At 31.5% G+C, this 18325-nt stretch overlaps 1 protein-coding gene across 8 annotated transcripts; it reads right to left on the bottom strand.

Annotated features, from left to right (window-relative positions):
* Positions 1 to 6131: 6131 nt before the first annotated feature.
* Positions 6132 to 17650, bottom strand: LOC112743494 (uncharacterized). Of its 8 annotated transcripts, none has more exons than XM_072214219.1 (17): positions 17261 to 17636; positions 15789 to 16460; positions 13699 to 14108; positions 12735 to 12867; positions 12541 to 12649; positions 12308 to 12404; positions 10073 to 11025; positions 9605 to 9730; positions 9241 to 9313; positions 8890 to 8935; positions 8694 to 8766; positions 8194 to 8259; positions 7637 to 7714; positions 7379 to 7551; positions 7151 to 7197; positions 6789 to 7026; positions 6132 to 6712 (listed from the first exon to the last, which is right to left on the bottom strand). In XM_072214219.1, the coding sequence occupies exons 6-17, from the start codon at positions 12386 to 12388 to the stop codon at positions 6354 to 6356; spliced, it is 2313 nt and encodes a 770-aa protein (XP_072070320.1). In that variant the 5' UTR covers positions 12389 to 12404; positions 12541 to 12649; positions 12735 to 12867; positions 13699 to 14108; positions 15789 to 16460; positions 17261 to 17636; the 3' UTR covers positions 6132 to 6353. The 8 variants fall into 8 exon arrangements, with proteins under 8 accessions (XP_072070320.1, XP_072070316.1, XP_072070319.1 ...); XM_072214215.1 differs by having other exon boundaries at positions 12550 to 12602; XM_072214218.1 differs by having other exon boundaries at positions 12550 to 12649; positions 17261 to 17557.
* Positions 17651 to 18325: the final 675 nt, after the last annotated feature.

Below are 18325 nucleotides of genomic sequence, written 5' to 3'. Positions count from 1 at the left end.
TACAAATATTAAAGTATTTATAATTATAAATATATAATAAATATAATTATAAATCAAATTTTTTAAAACAAAATAATAAAACTAACATTGTCCAAAGCAAAACAAATATTGTCCAAAATATATAATTAAACATCTTCAAATTTATAATCAATCAAACATAAAATATAATCCAAAATATAATTTAGAATATCTTCAATTATAATTTTTATCCTCTTGGAGATCAATAACATTATTGAAATTTGTAAAAAAATGGCTCTGACAAAAAAAATACTTGGCTAGGCAAGGAAGCCTACCCCGCCTCGCCCCACCGAAACCCGCCAAAATCTATTTTTAAATTTGGCGATCTCAAATTTTCAGTCCACCCCGCCCTTTTTGGCGGATTACACGAGCTGACCCGACGGGTTTCATCCCGTTTGCCACCCCCTAGTCCCATCCATTTTCACGTGACAGGTCATGAGGATTCTATCTAACCCTAAATCCCGAGTAATTTCTGCAAATACATGTTTCCGCTATTTTTGTGATCATCCCTATTGATTGCATTCGCTGGCTCGTGACGTGGAGCTATTTCAACCACTCGGTAAATTCTTAGATAATCAAAATCTAGGATATATGATATATCTCTTTTTATAAAGTCACATGTATCCTTGTTATAACAATATTAATAGGAGATAAATGGATAAACACTAAGCTATTGTTTGGATATAAGATGGAAAATAAGAGGAAAGAAAATGAAAAGAAAGAAATGAGAGGAAAGAAAAATGAAAAGAAAAATATATTGTGTTGTTTAGATGAAGAAAAAATAAATAGAAAGAAAATAGAAGAAATTTTTTCTTTTACTTGGACGGAAGAAAAAGTAAGAAAAGAGAAAGTTATAATGGAGTAAAATTATATTAATATTTTTATATACTATATATAAATTATAATTTAAAGGGTAATTATGTACTTTTACCCTTGTTTGCACTTCTCCGTTAGTTTTTTGCAACTTTAAAAATTTACATGAGTTCCACATACACCTTTTTTGTTTTTCATTCAATTTCTTTGTTGATCCAAACAATGAAAAATTGATTTTTTCATCCATTTTCTTCTCCAGCATTTTATTTCCCTACAAATTCTTTTAATTCAAACAATACATAAATAAGTCACATTTTTTATATATATTATAACTTGTGAAATCATAATATTTTGAAAAGTGATGTATAGATAACTTAAATATTGATAAGTCTAAAAAATTTTTAAAAAAAATAAAATATAAAAAAAATTGTATGTTGATCCATAAGAATTTTTTTTTTAATTTGTCCATAGTTTACGATTAAAAATACAAAATTATATATATGTTATTTATCTTATATATTTTTTATTTTATAAGACTTATAATTTTTTTTATCAGTGATATTAGTGGTTATAGAAAAATTTTTACTTTTAAATAAACTTATAAAAAAATTAAAAACAAAATTGGTTGTAATTTTTCTGACTGTTTATTTAGTTTTTATTTTAAATTAAAATTAAATTATATATTTAATTTATATTTTTTTGTTTATCCTAATGATTATATATAATAGATAATATATTTAAGTATGTTTTGAAAGAAATTATTGAATTTTATATAATTAAATTTTTATATAATTTTATAGATAATATATTTAAATTTAAATTTTTATAAATTAATTTATTTTTGTTAAAGTGACTTATGCAATAAAAAATTCATAAAAAATTTCATATATTAAAGTAGAAAATAATCTATTTATAAATAAAAAATTAAAAAGTTATTCTTAAAAGTTGAATATGCAAATAAAAAAATAAATTATCTCTAGAATTTATTACAAAAAATAATAAAACTGTAAAAATAATGTATCTATATAAATTAAATTATATTAAATTATATATATATATTTAATCAGCCTAATTAATTAGTTATAATGAATTTGATTTAATAATTTAAAAATATTTGAATAACCCTTTTTAAAAATATGTCAATCCAAATAATATAGATTGATAAAAAAAATATAACTAAATTATATAATACAACATAATATTCCTAGAAGTTTGTTTTGTAGCAGATCTAATGCTAAGATATTTATCATTATTTATGGTATAATCTAATTTCACAATTATTCAAACCTTTTTTTTATGAAAAAATCGCATTATTTACTTTGAAAAAAAAATTAATCACTATTATAATTTAAATAAAATATATAATAGATATTAAACTAATTTATTTTTATAATTACTCAGTCACAAATATTCATCAAAGATATGAGATTTAAGAGCATACAAAATAAATATAACACCTACAACTTTTACATTATCACGATAAGATGATTATCATAAGTCTTTTTAGCATAAATTAAACAGAACAACATATAATAATAAAGAAACAATCAAATCCAAAAAAGTTATAGAACACCTATCATACACTACGACTGTTAACATTGAAGAAGTTTTAACAATTTATTCTTTTATTAGCTATCTTTTTATCTACTCTACACTTTTTCTACGAATATATTAAGGACAAAACTTATGCTTCAACCTTTTTAAATCTCATATATTCTTGCCAAACACAATATTATTATGCGTCGTCCATATTTATCAAAGAACTGAAAATAACAAAATCATCCATCTGTTCTTTATAGAAACTATTGAATAGAAGAATCGTTGGTAAAAAGATGATATTCTATTATAATATGTATAATTTTTTATGATGATAAAATAAAATTAAAAAGCATGGAATAATATAATATTGCATATATTTAAGTTAATTTTAATCTTTTTTAATAACCAGATTTGTTATAACGTAATTGATAAACAATGACAGTTAATACGGAATATATATTTTAAGTATAATATACATTTTATGATTTTGTACAAAACAATATTAGTTTTAATTTATATATTTATTATTGGTATTAAAAATAAAAAATATTTTTATTGTTAACACTTTTCAAACCTTTCTCAATTCTGACCGTGATTAGGCCTAAAAGATTACCCACCTCGTCAGAAATAAATGTAATTTAATCAATTTTCATCTAATAGTACTATAGATTGGCATAATCATAGGAGAATTAACTTTAGCGAGATAACAATATGGTATTTAGTTACCACATGAGTATTTTTATATATAGAATTATCAATCAATTATATATGACTTCTGATGAAAATAATATATTCAACATAGATATTGTTTGTTAGATAAAAGATAACAGATTGACAAAGAAAATTAATTACAATGGATATATTCATTGTAAGAAATATTTTTCTACGTAATACTATAAAAAATATCATGGTCACCCTGAATTATTACAGGTTCAACTTTCATCGACAGCGGTAAAATGCTTAAATTGAGACATTTTTTAACTATAATATTTGTCAAACAAACAATTAATGAAACACTCATCCATACCTTCTCATTTTAATTAAGTACATTTATACATAAAAAAAAAAGAAGAGTTGAAATCGCAAAAACAATAAAAATGATGGTTCTTATAATTTTGTGTGGCTATCTATGTATAGAAGATCAGAAGACCATGATTATCTAACAAAATTAATTTGTATTTATTGCATTCAATTTAAATAGGTAAAAAATCATCTTATTTTAGTTTAATCCTTAATTTACATGATTTAAATTTAGTTCAATATGTATGATTTGATTTGATTTAATTATTAGTGAAAATACTGGAGAGTCTATTTTATTCATAGATTTATTATTTTAATAATTAATAAACTAATCTAATTAATTAATTAATACAGATAATTAGTATAATTAATTTGGTTTAATAAATTAAAAAATACTAACAGAATATTAAAAGAAATAAATTAGGAAATACTACTAAATCAAATTAATATAAATTATAATAAATTGTAGGATAGTTAAATATCTAATAAAATTAATTAGTTGATATAGTTAATTTATCGCAATAAATTGTATTTAATAAGTTAAAAAAATAAATCGCTAAAAACTCTTAAAAGTATGTCACGTCAATTCCATCGTTAAGTGCAAAAACCTTATTTTTATATAATAGAATAGACAATAAATAGAAGAGATGAGAATATGATATGTGACATATTTTAATTATAAAATTGGTAATATGTAATAGATTTTTTTTATGAATCTTTATTGCTTGTTCATTGCTAGTTTTAACGTAATTACTTAATAAATTCTGCCTATAAAACTATCAACTACCTAATATTATGATTTAGTTAATAAGAACGTTGACATTAATATTTTTCATAAGTCTTGTTATTATTTATAATTAGGAAAGAGCCCTATATAAATTTATTTCTTTAAGGAATGTTAATTTATTTTGTTGCAAAATTCTATATTACCTTTAAAATTTTAGAGTAATTGAGTCTAATTTTTACATTTTGAAATGAGTTTACTCGAAAAAATTAATATGTAAATCACATTAGTATTACAAAATTACTTTATTAACATAATTAGTGGTGCTTACTTGAACCATTAAATTTAGCTTCTAATAATATTAAAGTCAACTTATTTTATTATCTTATACCTTCAAAGAATTTAACATAAAAATCTAATAATTGAGAAAAAAATTCATTACAATGAATATATTCATTTTAACAAATATTCTTTTATCTAATACTATAAAAAAATATACTGATCACTTTGAATTACGGGTCAACTTCCATCTACAGTTGTAGAATGCTGAAATTGAGATATATTCATCAAACAAACAATCAATAAAACATCATCCGTACTTTCTCATTTTGGGTACATTTATACATAAAAAAAAAATATACATAAAGGAAAAAAAAAGAAGAAGAAAAGAAGAGTCCAAATAGCATTTGCAATAAAAATCATGATTCTTATAATTTTGTGTGGCCATCTATATATAGTAGACCAGACGACTATGATTATCTAACAAAATTAATTTGTAATTTATTGCATTTGATTTGAATAGGTAAGAAATTATCTTATTTTAATTTAGTCCTTAATTCACATTATTTGAGTTTGGCTCAATATATATGATTTGATTTTATTTGATTTAATTATTAGTTAAAATTATCTCAGTTACCTATTTTATTCAAAAATTTATTATTTAATGACTAATTAAATAATTAGTACACACAATAAATTTGATTTAATAAATTTAAAAAATAAATTGAAAATACTAACAGAACATTAAAAAATAAATTAAAAAATACTATCAAACCAAATTAATATAAATTATAATAAATTGTGTGATATTTAAATATCTAATTAAATTAATTACTTGATATAATTAGTTTATCGTAATAATTTGTATTTAATGAGTTAAAACAAATAAATCGAAAAATACTGTTCTATCATTAAGTGCAGAAACCCAATTTTTATATAATAGAATAGGCAGTAAAACACACTAAGTCTTCCGAGAGTGCGAATTGCAGCTTATCAGGGCGGGTTCTTTCCTTGCCTTAGGGTCCTTTGAGAACGATTAAAGCTAAAATCCTATTCTCTGTACTTAGCTTAGTTATTCGCGATCCCATTCTCTTCGATCCTATCTCTAATGGAGTCAAAAAAATAGGGATTTGGAAGAGAATCTCTTTGTCTTTGTTTCCACGAGCGGAAAGGTAAGCAAATCAAAGCATGTTCGATAAGTACTGTCTGAATGGTAGAATTCAGCGCATTAACTTAGGTGATGACCATGTTAAATGTATGTGGGGAAACATTGGTTTATGCCCTAAACATATAATCACAAATTAGTTTTAATTTTTTTTATGATTAGAGCGTAATAATCTTTTTTATAGTCGGTTTTGGTATCATAGTCTTATTGATACCATACAAACTTTAATGCAATTAGAATAGATGGATATTGATCGGTTAAAATTCCTTGAGGCTTTCATCCCATACAATGAAGTCAATATTCAAACAACCATATAAATGACTTGGTATTTTCATTTTTCATTAGAGCATATCCAAATAGAATTAAACTCTCATGATGATCCACACAAACAAAAGAAGTAAAAGACAAATCATAATTGAAACTTAAAAAACTCATTACCATCCAAAGTATTTACTCGTGAACCAATATCTACCCGAAAGTGTGATTAGGACAAACATTTTCTACTTTACAAGAAATAATATTTCTAATTTTCTAAAATATATCAGTAAAGATGGAGAAAATAGAAACTAGAAGTATGCAAATGAAATAATTCAATATGCAGGTGGAAAAGGATACAACAAAAGTATATACTTCGTTCAATCTGGTCATAAATCATAATTAACTAAGCAGGGCAAATTCTTTATCCCGCATGGCTACCCTACTATATATTATTCCCTAATTTTCTCCTGTTAATGTATTCTAAATTTACAACTACTATTCACATTTAAATAATCAAATTTTAAGTGAAACATGCTGTCACCTCTTCAAGGCCCATCTCCGATCAATATCAGTGTAAACAAACTCCTGACAACGTACAATTCCACCGGCTCCACCAAAGCACAACCATCTCTCACTACCCTTGTTCATGTTCCATCTCACTCTATGCAAAGCTACCATTTTGGAAGGAAAGACTTCTGGTATATGACCAAAATCTGCCTTCTCAGTATCATCCCCGAGATTACTTGTCGGCGCATCATCTTTGTAAACAAGAGAATTACTTTCTGCTGGTTTTTTCTTGTCGCTACCAGTCAGTTTTCGTCTTTTGGGCTCCTTCACGGAAGACAATGCTTCCTCACATTCTGATGCCATACCCAAATCGTCATCACCACAGAGCGCTACCACAACAAATTGAAGAATTGGTAATATTCTTGAGAAATTATTGCAGATATCATCAAATTTACAAAGGCAAACCTGAAGTATGAGAATCAGGATTCGAAGCCTTCGCCATCTCACCGGTTGCACTTTTTCTCAGCAAGTCTCGAAAAGATTGAGCATGCCGAACCCTTTCGATGGACCTCTTTAATGGAAAGGGACCAGTTGAAACTGAACTATTGACCACAAGAGTTGAGTCCTCCTCAGTTACTGACCCACAGAGGAAGAATGGAACAGTATGGTGTGAATCACCTATTTCTACTGCTTTAGTCGTAAGCTGAGTACATTAAAAAACATAGGTAAGAAATGGGCAGAAGGGCAGAGAAAATCAATTTTTATAAAGCATTAGTCAAGAACTGCTACAAATTTGAGGAATATCCAACAAAATGTTTTAAACTCACCTGAAAACGGAAGACAGTACCATCTGCACCACAGTATGCAACCATGCCTGGCACAACAAAAATAAAACTCATCTTTTAGATGATTTAGATGATGATGATGATGATGATAATAATTAGAGACAACACATTATTTAAGTAGTTCATCATGATATTTAGAAACCTTAGAGAGTCACAAATTACCATTAACTGATAGCATGTTTGCAAAGAATATAACCATTAAAAAGGTACCTGTGTTACGTGACACTTGAACATTCCATATGGCAGATGATGAGACTGAATAAGTGTGCAACCACGGTTGTCTTTTCCCATTGTATGTTTTTCCATTTACAGGGAATTCATTTGCAACCTTCACCAAGCTAATGGTTTTCATTGTCCCATCTTCAAAGGACATAATGATGCAACTATAAAACATAAACAAAACAACTCTAGGTTAATCATCATGATGAGGTCATACAGCAATTCTGTCCTGTTGAAATTATGCATTACCTTGGCTTTGGCAACCAATCCAGACTATATATGTTTCTTGGCACAGGTTGCATACTCCTCAAAGGACGAAATGGATTACTACACACACATTTTTATCAATAAATCAGAACACTGAACTAGGTTTTTACGCAAATCTAGCTAAAAACCGTTTGTAGGGAGATATGCGCCTTGACATAATGAGATGTCAATATTCATCCTTTCTACCCAAGGGGAGAACTAATTACTCATGCACACGCAGATACAAAAAAAATCGCAATTAACGTGCCATTTGAAGAGTGTTCACCAGTTTGCCAATCTTAGATAAGTTTTACAACATATAATATAATTGCCACATTATTTGGAAACAATGTCCTCTATACAGAAAATTATATTCTAAGATGAAGGTGATTATAAACGATTGGAAGACAGAAATTTAGAATAAACCTAAAATTAAATAAAATCTGGTCAAGGAATCGAGAAAGGAAAATTTTCATTGAGAAAAGGTATTGTGCTTCTAGTGCAGCATCAAAAGTTACAAAGTAGACAAAAAAACAAAAAGGAAAAGAAAAAGCACTAACCGCAGGTCCCAAAACTTAAGGCCTTCATGTCCAGCAGTAACTATTATATTGAAACTCTCAGGATCACTAAAATAAAACAACAAAAAACAAGATACAATAAAATCGCTTATCCTGATCAACATTACACAGGTAAACAATGAATAAGGCAGACTTACAAACCATGTTTTTAGACTTTCATCAAGAAGAAAAGGGGACAGTTACATGAATGAAATCAGTTGTGTGCACACTAAATGAAAAAGGAAAATTCCACAACAATTTCAAAAGCCCACGAACACAATAAGTTTCATAAACTATGTAAATAACTAGATCATATTAGGTTGAAGCTGGAAATCAATTAGAATCTTTTCAGTTTAACAAAATGGGAAAATAGAGAGGTGAAAATAATATTCCATTATAGTCTTTTAATTCTTCCAAATCCTATAAAGACAAATAGCAACAGAAAAATGTTTGATGCAATTAAATAACATGTCTGTATTGAATTGGTTTCAATCATTACTAACCCTTCAAATGGTGCCCAGGCAACGGCTCTAATAGGAGCTGCATCTCCCCTGAAACAAAGCACAGGCTTTGTATCTGCATATAAAAAATTGGGTCAGTAGAATTATTGTCTAGTGAATCTGATGACTTTGTTTTTCAACACAGCTACCTTCCCTAAGAACAAATATGTAAACATGAGTATGGCAACAAAAACATTACCATCACATTTAGATGAAGTCTTTATAGAGAATTTCCACAAAGCAACCTAAATATAAAGCAAAATACATTAGCAGATATACTTTATAAAGAGTATTGAGATGACAAGATACTTATGTTTGAACTGAACAATGATGGTGAGAAACAAATTTAACAATAAATGCAGAATTACAAAAATATAAAATAAATAAGGGTAATATTATCAAAATGACTTCTCTTTATCCCTCCCAATAAAACATCATGAATGAATTTATTTCTTAGTCTTACTAACCTACTATGAAAAAGTAAAACAAAATAAAATAAAATAATGAAGCGTAGAACGGAAAATAGAAGAATAGTTAACAAAAATTATACCATTCCATCATGGCAGCCCACAAGTAAATAGTCATGAGGGGGCATGACCGACCACTCCACTGTCAACGGAATGCTGTGATATCAAACAATGGATGAAATTAAACCAGTGACTAGGCTAAAAGGAAACTTATAATTACCGGCATCAAGCAAGTTCAACTACCATAGGCAGCGCAGCATGAACGTTTTAAATTGAAGCACTTTTTTAAAATGTGCTCACTTCCAATATACTTATCCAATAATCAGCCAAGTTAAAATTAAATATGTTAATTTATTTTTCCCCTCAGTGATTGAATTCGTACAATTTTTCCCCTAGAAGGAACAAGTTAAGTAACACCATAAAAAGAGAAAGAAGAAGGAAGCATGCCTTTGTTTTCCACCACGCTTCAACATTGAGCATTTAAATACAGGTGCCAATTTTATAAAACGAGGATCAGTGCCGTCCCTATGCTTATAAATCTCCCTCAACACACGAGGAAGAGGAACCTCCCACCTGCAATTGAAACTTAGACATGTTGATAAGGCAACAATAACAAGGAGCATCCCATAAAAGAGTTGTGAAAATATCTGATACAAAGAGATTTAATGTCAAAAGCAAATAGCATAACATATGAGAAGAGAAGAATAACCATATAGAATAGAGTTGAACAACTCCAAACATAAATTACACCCCTATTTTGATATTCTGATCTAAACTAAATTTCAGGATAGGGTGCTGTGCTATTCTACAAATTGCATCTGAATTATGAAAAATATCAAAAAAATTTCAACTACCTGTAAATTTTTTAAACAAGAACAATAATATCAATAGGAGATGAGGCATCAGATATCTTACACTTCTAGAGATCCGTTGCCCAACAAGACAGCAAGATAGCCCATTCGGTGTTTGCTTACTGGGTCATACATGTTGGGCGGTTGCCATTTCACATCCCATGCCACCTTTCCATTATGAGCTAGGCAAGACACAAGTTTTGGCATAGTCACATTCCCTGAAATAGAATTAGGGGCGACTACATTACCCATTGCAGAGCTGCCATGAGGTTGACTTGAGTCATTCTCAACCTGCGTCAATAGTGCCACATCTTCGTTGCATCCCACATCCCTATGGTTAGCTTTCAACCTACTACTTTTAACATGAGTTTCTAAGACAGTACTGCATGCAGAAGCAGCTTTCTTGGTTTGTTTCTGCTTTGCAACTGAACACTGTTGCAAGGCTGATTCATTGCGATTTCCATCAGCTGCATCTGAAAAATTTATTTCTGCTGAATCTTCTGGAACCTGAACTGCATGAGCTTGCACAGCTTGATTCTCAGAATTTGAAGAACATACAGTAGCTTCTTTTGAACTCTTTTTAGGCCTTCCTCTAGGCCTCTTTATTTGTGCTGATTTTTCAGTTGAGGCCTCAATTATTTTATGTCCTCTTCTACTCATGTCAATGATAGGTAATATTTCTTCATTGTTCCAACAAACCCCATCTGAAGCAGGAAGCTCAGAAGAACTTTCTGGAAACTGAACATCTAGGGCTGGTACGTACTGCGGGGTTTCACTATTTGTGTTATCAATTACTTTTCCTTTGGGATTCTTTCTAGGTCTTCCTCTAGGCCTCGTCACCTTTGTTGACTTGTCTTTTTTAGGTCTTCTTTTCCCCTTATTTGTTGAATAACATTTTTCTTCATCCTGCTCGCGGATATTTAGAAGACACCATATTTGTATAACACCTCTACCAGTCAGTGGGGCACCCATCTTGTGGTAAGAAGAACCAGGTGGATGAGTAGCAACAGCAACAAACTAATACGGAATAAAAAAATGTCACCCAATATACAAAATGCCAAGGTTATAAAAATGTACAAAAGACAAAAGTTATATCCTAAATTCCTAATAACTTCTTAGAAGGGCAAAGCTCATGCAAATGCAGACTAACATCCGAGAAAGTAGTAACATAATAATTCCAAATACTTATCTGTATCAAATATAACAATATAACATATGATAGTGCAACGCATTAAAAAGCTCTGTCAATTGCACTGCTATGATGGAAGACATGTTACTCCTTTCATCCATCTATTTTCATAAATCTAGTTGATGGAGAACACATGGTTAGTATCGCGATAAATACAATACAAATCGCTGGGATTATCAAAATCATGCCTGAATCGCTTGAATTGCATCTGAATCACTTGAATAGCAATTAATATTGCAATTTGCAAACTGAAGATTCAGGAACTGGCTGGGTTCCGGGAGTTTTAGATCAGATCAAACGCGTCCCAGTTTGCAAAAAATTATTTCTTTCGCTCCTTTTTTTTTCAATCAAAGCCACAATTGCAGCCGACTCCTTTCCTCTTCAGTTCCAATTTTATATAAGTGTTTATAATCGAGGGAAAAAACAACTATACTTTTCTTCCTTGCGGCGTTCTGCAACTGCAAGCAGACAGGCATCATTCTTCTGCAAGTGAAGCACCATTCACTCGGCCTCAGATGCATTATTATTTATTTGTTTTATTGAATCTTTGACTTCTTTTCTTTATATTATTTAATATCTAATGACTTGTGGAATTGTTTCTTGTCATTATTTTATTGTTGGAGGGCAATGTTATGTTTGATGTTGTTTTGCCTTATGCCTAGTACTTCGCTTGCTGTGTATTGATCATTTTGAAAATTGAATTGCAAAACTTATCCATAGTTTAATTACTTTCTGGTCATTTTTATTTCTGGATATTATTATGAGACATGAATTATATGGTTATTTAGAGGTTTAATTTTATTTATTATTGTTGTTTATATCTTATGATACACAATACAATACAATATGATATGATATACGATACAGAAAATTGATGTTTTGATACACGATATGTATATCTATTTAATAGTCTGGGATGGGAAACCTCTCCCATCCCATGAGTCTTCAAATAGACAATGAACCTTGACATGTTAGATCTCAAAACCAACAAATAGACAGAGTACACCATTTAGCTCATGTTCAAACTTCAAAAACTTCCCCATACAATAGTAAGCCAATAAAAAGTAGCTAAAAAGATGGCTTGAAAGGCGGGAGAGAGAAACCAAGTACCTCACATTTAGCTGAACAATCAGGCCTTTCATCTATCTGAGGGCACCAATCTAACGCCCATACAGGGCCTCCAACACACATCACAAAGTCTCTGCATCTACAGCATTTGAAGTGTTTGGCCAAGTTAAATGATGAGCAGCGATGGAATACAATAATTTGTCAGGAACTTCAAAGTGGGCAGTAATGCCCATACTGATGTCAATGGATCAAAAGACCACCGATAGGCAACATACTAGTGATACCTGGATTCCTGCAATTTGGTATCCACAGGATGCTCTTTGCTTTGCACATCACACTAAGAACGATACACAAAAAGATAATGAATTGTTTGCAACACAACACCTGTAACATTGTTACTAATCAAGAGGAATTTTGATAAGATGAGCTCTGAAGAGGAAACAAATAAAAGGATACAAACAGCTTATACCTGGGGAACAGTGGCTGATGAGAACTGAGGCAAAGTTATGGCTCCAGCATCTTTTTCCTCAGAGCTCTGACATCTCTCAGTTATGTAACCAAACCTAATGCTTTTTGGTGGATACCTAAAATCTCTCCATTCTCTACACATTTGAAAAACAAACACGCTAGGAATTACTTATTTTCATTCAAATTAACACATCCAAACAAACTGACTATCAAGCTGTTTTCAGCATCTACATCACTATTTTCTATTCTCGGGATATCTCAATCTTAAAGTAAGTTGAAAACAATGCATTTCAAAAGGAATCTTGTATTGCCATTTGTTTCAATTTCTTCTGACTGAAAATAGTGATCACTTTTACCAAAACAAATCAAAGTTTTTTAGAAAATATTTATCTTAACCACTTAACTTCAGCTCTTGCTATTTCAAAAATTTAAAAGTTTCCAAATATTCTTTAAAGCGAAAGATGAAATAATTAACTTCTCTTAAACTGAAAAGTGATTCCTTTAGTAGTTAAAAATCACTTTGTCCAAAACAAATTTAAATAATAAAAAATAAATATAGAAGCTAAAACAAGTGCACCTAAATATTCTACAAGCACATAAAAAATTATTGTTTCCTTATAAAATGTACCCTATTATGATTATAAATACTGAGATTATGTTGTACATGTTTATAGCTAGAGTTGTAGCTGAAACATCACCAAATAACTACCTCTAATGGCTCAAGCAACTAACTCTAACAAGCACTAAGATTGGTCACTCAGCTACAAATGAGAACTCAGCTATTCACTAAGACGCTCTTAACATTAACAATGGGTATAACTTCAATCTAGAAGCAACTCAAAACAGTTTCTAACTGATTCATATGCAATTAAAATAAACACACCTCTAATAATATTATAATAATTATAAAGTTTAAACATATTACAACAAATTCTATTTATTTTTCAAGAATTGAAATTAAGTACCTTAAAAATGTGAGGGAGGAAGAGAATCTCTGAACGTCACTGTGATCAAAATCAGTATTCTGATCTTCCCCGCATAGTGCCGCAATGTCATCAATGTATCTGAAGAAATTCTCAGCAGAATAGTCAAATGAAGAAACCCTAATCCCGCTACTATTAGTAGCATTGTTACTAGCGCCAACATCGTTACCACCACCATTGTCAATGCTTACAGCTGTAGCAGTAGCACCAGAATCAGCGCCACTGTTTGCCAGTGCAGAATCTTCTGGAACATTTCCATCCTTCTTTGGTTTTGTTTTCATGTTCTTCTTAGTGTTCTTCTTTCCTTTGAGGCCAAAAAGTTCAGCGATGCAAAGCTCGTCTGCTTCCATTCCCTCAAGTTTTAGAGAGACTCGAACTCTAAACGTGTTCCCCTGTTGTTGTTAACATAGTTACTAGGTAACCCAGTCATTATTAAATAAATATACAAAAGTATAAAAATACCAAAGGCCAACATCTACTAAAATATAAAGGTATGTAATAAGGTAGGGAACAGGAGTTCAAGGAGCCATCTCAAGCAGGGAAGGGCGGGAACACCAAAACAGAGGGAATACTGTAGCAAAATAAGTAATATATAGCACACCAAAAAAATGAAAAATTAGCTAAGGCCAAGCGCCATGTGAAGGATAACAAAATAAACAGTAGTTACAACAGCAGCCCGTAGGTACGCAAAATGCAACAAGTCACTGAATTCAATGTTCACATCACACTGTGGCACGTGTCTTATGCAAAATGATTTTTCTCTAAAACAAATTTGAATGAAGGTTGAATGAAATAATGAACCTGCACATCTACATTATTACTTAATAGACCAAACATTGCAGTAGGTGGATAGCTTGTGTCATCTCTTGAGTCAAAATCCTTCACCATTTTTCCCTCCATTATATGAATAATTCCATTCATCCATGTGTTGTCTTTTCATGCTACCTATTGGCCTGTGATGTGCCTAATGCATGCTCTCATGTGCCGATAATTACTCTAGTTCATTTTTTGGGTTGAATTCAAAGTAGTAGTAAGTGCTGATCGTGCTGTTATTCATTCCACTAAACTTTAAACGAAGACTTTTCTTTAATATTTCTACCTAAAGCATTGTACAAGTCCTTTGAGAGTTAATGCATTGAACCAAAAACATGTAGTGGTAAGTGAATTGTATTTGACTATAAAATGAGTAATATTTTGGTGCTTCACGAATCACTACATCACAGAACCCTTTATTTTCCCGGAGGCAGTTCACTAGCCTGCTAAGTGAAAATGGAGATTGGAGGGAAAAAAATCCATGACAGTGCAACGTGAGCAACACAAGTCAACTCGACATTAAATTCTACTTCTATAGTTCATTAGCTTTGAATTCATACAAATTAAAGCTTTTTACTTGATGGTTCCATGGTGTTTGTGATTATAGGTTGAATGGTTGTTGATGGGAATTTAGGGAATTTGATTTTACTGGAAATAACAAATTGATAAGTGGGAAAGCATCTGTTATTGGCTTCCTGTTGTTGGATTTTAAGTCGTTAACAGGTAAGGGACTTTTTGAAAAGGGACATGCTTCTTAGACTTGTATTGAGTATCTAATGCTCTCAATTAGACATCACCATCATCACTATATATCCCTTTTTAGCATTTAGCAATAGAGTGAATAACCAACCCGGCCCCTGACAATTTATTTTGGGATTCCCTTTATCTCATAATCTATATCTCAACCTTTCTTTCTTCCTTTTCTATTATTTTTCACTCATTTTCTTCCTCGATGCCACTTAGGCAATTAGCTATCAATTCCAATTAGGCAATTAAAAATCACCCTGCAGCAACGGAGCCTATTAACAATCAACAATTAGGCAATTAACAATCAACTCTAACAGAGTCTATTAGCAATTAACAATCAAATCGAACAGAGTCTATTCTCTAAATCTAATCAAACTATCACATTGACAAAATTAACTAATTGTTTTTAACTAAATCATTCTGAACACATTAAAAACTAAATTAACCAAATCACATTTTTTTATGAACAACAGATTAAAAACGAAAAATTTAAGCAAGAAATATCAAGTAACCTTCGGTGGTCTTCCAACGAGCAGAGTATGAAGGAAGAGCAAGAATGTGACACGGAGAAGCTGGCGACACTGCAGCAGTCCTTCTCCTTATGTTTACAACGCGGAGAACTAGCAGAATATGAGGGATGGGGAGACTGCCAGCGACGAGCACGCGAGGGGCGACGAGCACGCGAGGGGCGACGAGCGCGCGAGGGGCGACGAGCACGCGAGGGGCGACAAGCACGCGAGGGGCGACGAAACTGGACCTGGCGACGCGACGGACGACGAGGCTGGACCAGGCAAAGAGGCTGGCACGCAACGAACTGGACCTGGCGACGGACGACAAAGCGTGCGGGACCAGGCAAAGAAGCTGGTGCCGCGAAGAACGGCGGGACGGCGGCGGCAATGGAGGCTAGGGTTTGTCACCTCTTTTCTTTCTGTTGAGCGAGGGAAGCAGCCGTTTCAAAGTGAGAGAGTGAGAGTGGGTTGGGAGGGGGATCCTTCGCTGGATCAGGATTTTTTTTTTTTTTACGAAAAATTAAAACGACGTCGTTTTAAGGGATTTAAAAAAATTTTGAGCTAATTTGGATCATAGTTGTAAGAACCGAACCGGTGATCAAATCGGTCAAGCTACTGGTTTATTGGTTTACTGGTTCAACCAATAAATCACTGGTTGAACCGGTAAAACCGGTCCTACATAAAAAAAATATAAAATAGTCAAAAATTTGAAAATTTTAAAATACATATCTTCAATAGTATCTTAATTTGACACAATAAAAATAATAATCTTTAAAATTAGTTGTACTACTACAATTGAATTAATGTTCTCGGACAATATTCAATCTCAAATCTAATACTCCTGAATTCACCATCATGGCATGTTCATCCAACTTATAGCAGGTAATAATAATAATAATAATAATAATCATATCCTTGTCATATAGTTATTAGTTCATATATATGGTCACATTATTCAAATTAAAGTCTTAAAAGCCTTTCAAAATCACATTATACTATTGATTCTTTTTTCTAATTTCAAAACTAACAATAAATTTTCCAACACTATGCAGCAACATTATTATTAAAGGAATCACCATCAACAAAAAAATCAACAATCTGCCATTAACTAGTTCAACAATATAACAAGTTATAACTCAACAATATATACATAATTAACAATCTGCCATTAACCTATCGGTTATTCACTCCCTTCAACAAATTAAAATCTAGTTTGCAGACCAATCTGGATGAGACAGATTCTGGCACAGCAATGTTACATCAACAAAAACAACTATACCCACTACGAATCAGAAAAAAAAATCTAACAATCTACCATTAACTAGTTCAACAATATAACAAGTATAACTCAACAATATATACATAATCAACAATCTGCCATTAACCTATCAGTTATTCACTCCCTTCATCAAATTAAAATCCAACTAAATAACTAAAAAAAAACAGAGAACATATTTCACAGTTTGGAGACCAACCTGGATGAGGCAGATTCTGGCGACGGAGAGACAACACCGCAGCAGCGACTGAGGAGACGCGGCGGAGAGGTACCACCACAGCAGCGACGCAGGAGACGCGACGACGATGACGAGAGACGCGGAGCCACGAACCCGACGTACTCGGACACAATGTGAAGCCGGCGAGACGAAGCAGAGGAAGAGAGTCTTCGAGACTGAGAGGGACTGCGAGGAAGAGAGTGTTGGTGGAGGAAGAGAGTGTTGGTGTGATGAGGGGAGGAAGAGACTCGAGAAGTTGAGACTCGAGATTGTTGGTGTGATGAGGTGAGGAAGAGAGGCTTCGAGAGCTCCAGCCTCCAGGTCCAGGGGTCAGGGGAGGGGTACTGGGGATTGGGGTAGCCGTTTAGGTAGGGTTAGGGCTTTTTCTCTCTTTTTTTTTTAAAGAAACAAAACGACTGCGTTTTTCGGTAAGAAAAGAAAAAAAAAATGATTTCCGAACCGGCCGGGTTTCACAAAATCACCGGTTTTCCGGTTTTAATCCAAAACCGAGCGGTTCAAACGGTTCTCTCCGGTTTTGTTCCTTATGCGGTCAATTTACTGACCGGACCGGTCAAATGATCGATTTACTGATTTTTTTGTCAAACCGGCCAGTTCAATCCAGTTCTTACAACTATGATTTGGATTTCTCAAATTCATCGGTTCATCGGTTTTTAGTTTTTACTAAAACCGCCTGAGTGGAATCCACTTTTACCGGTTTTTTTTTATTCGGGCCTATGTGTTTGCCAAGACTGATTCTGTGATTGGTCACTAGTTTTCTGGTCTGATCAGTTCTGTCGGGCCGATTTTATTTTATAATTATAGTTTAACAATATTCAAACTTAAAATTAAAATTAAAACTATAATCAAATATGTAAATTTAAACAAAAAAAAATTAAGAGGTTAAATTTAAATAATTTTTCTATGTCTTTATTTTTTTTAACTTAAATAATTTAAAATAATTTATATAATTTTAATAATAATTTATTTTAAAAGAATTTAAAAAATTAGAAATTAAGAGGCTTAATGTGAAGGGTTGAGAGGAGGACA

Source organism: Arachis hypogaea, chromosome 14 (assembly GCF_003086295.3).
Source record: "Arachis hypogaea cultivar Tifrunner chromosome 14, arahy.Tifrunner.gnm2.J5K5, whole genome shotgun sequence".
Classification (NCBI taxonomy): domain Eukaryota; kingdom Viridiplantae; phylum Streptophyta; class Magnoliopsida; order Fabales; family Fabaceae; genus Arachis; species Arachis hypogaea.
Note: the sequence above shows the minus strand (reverse complement) of the source record. Positions and strands in the feature narration are given on the sequence as shown.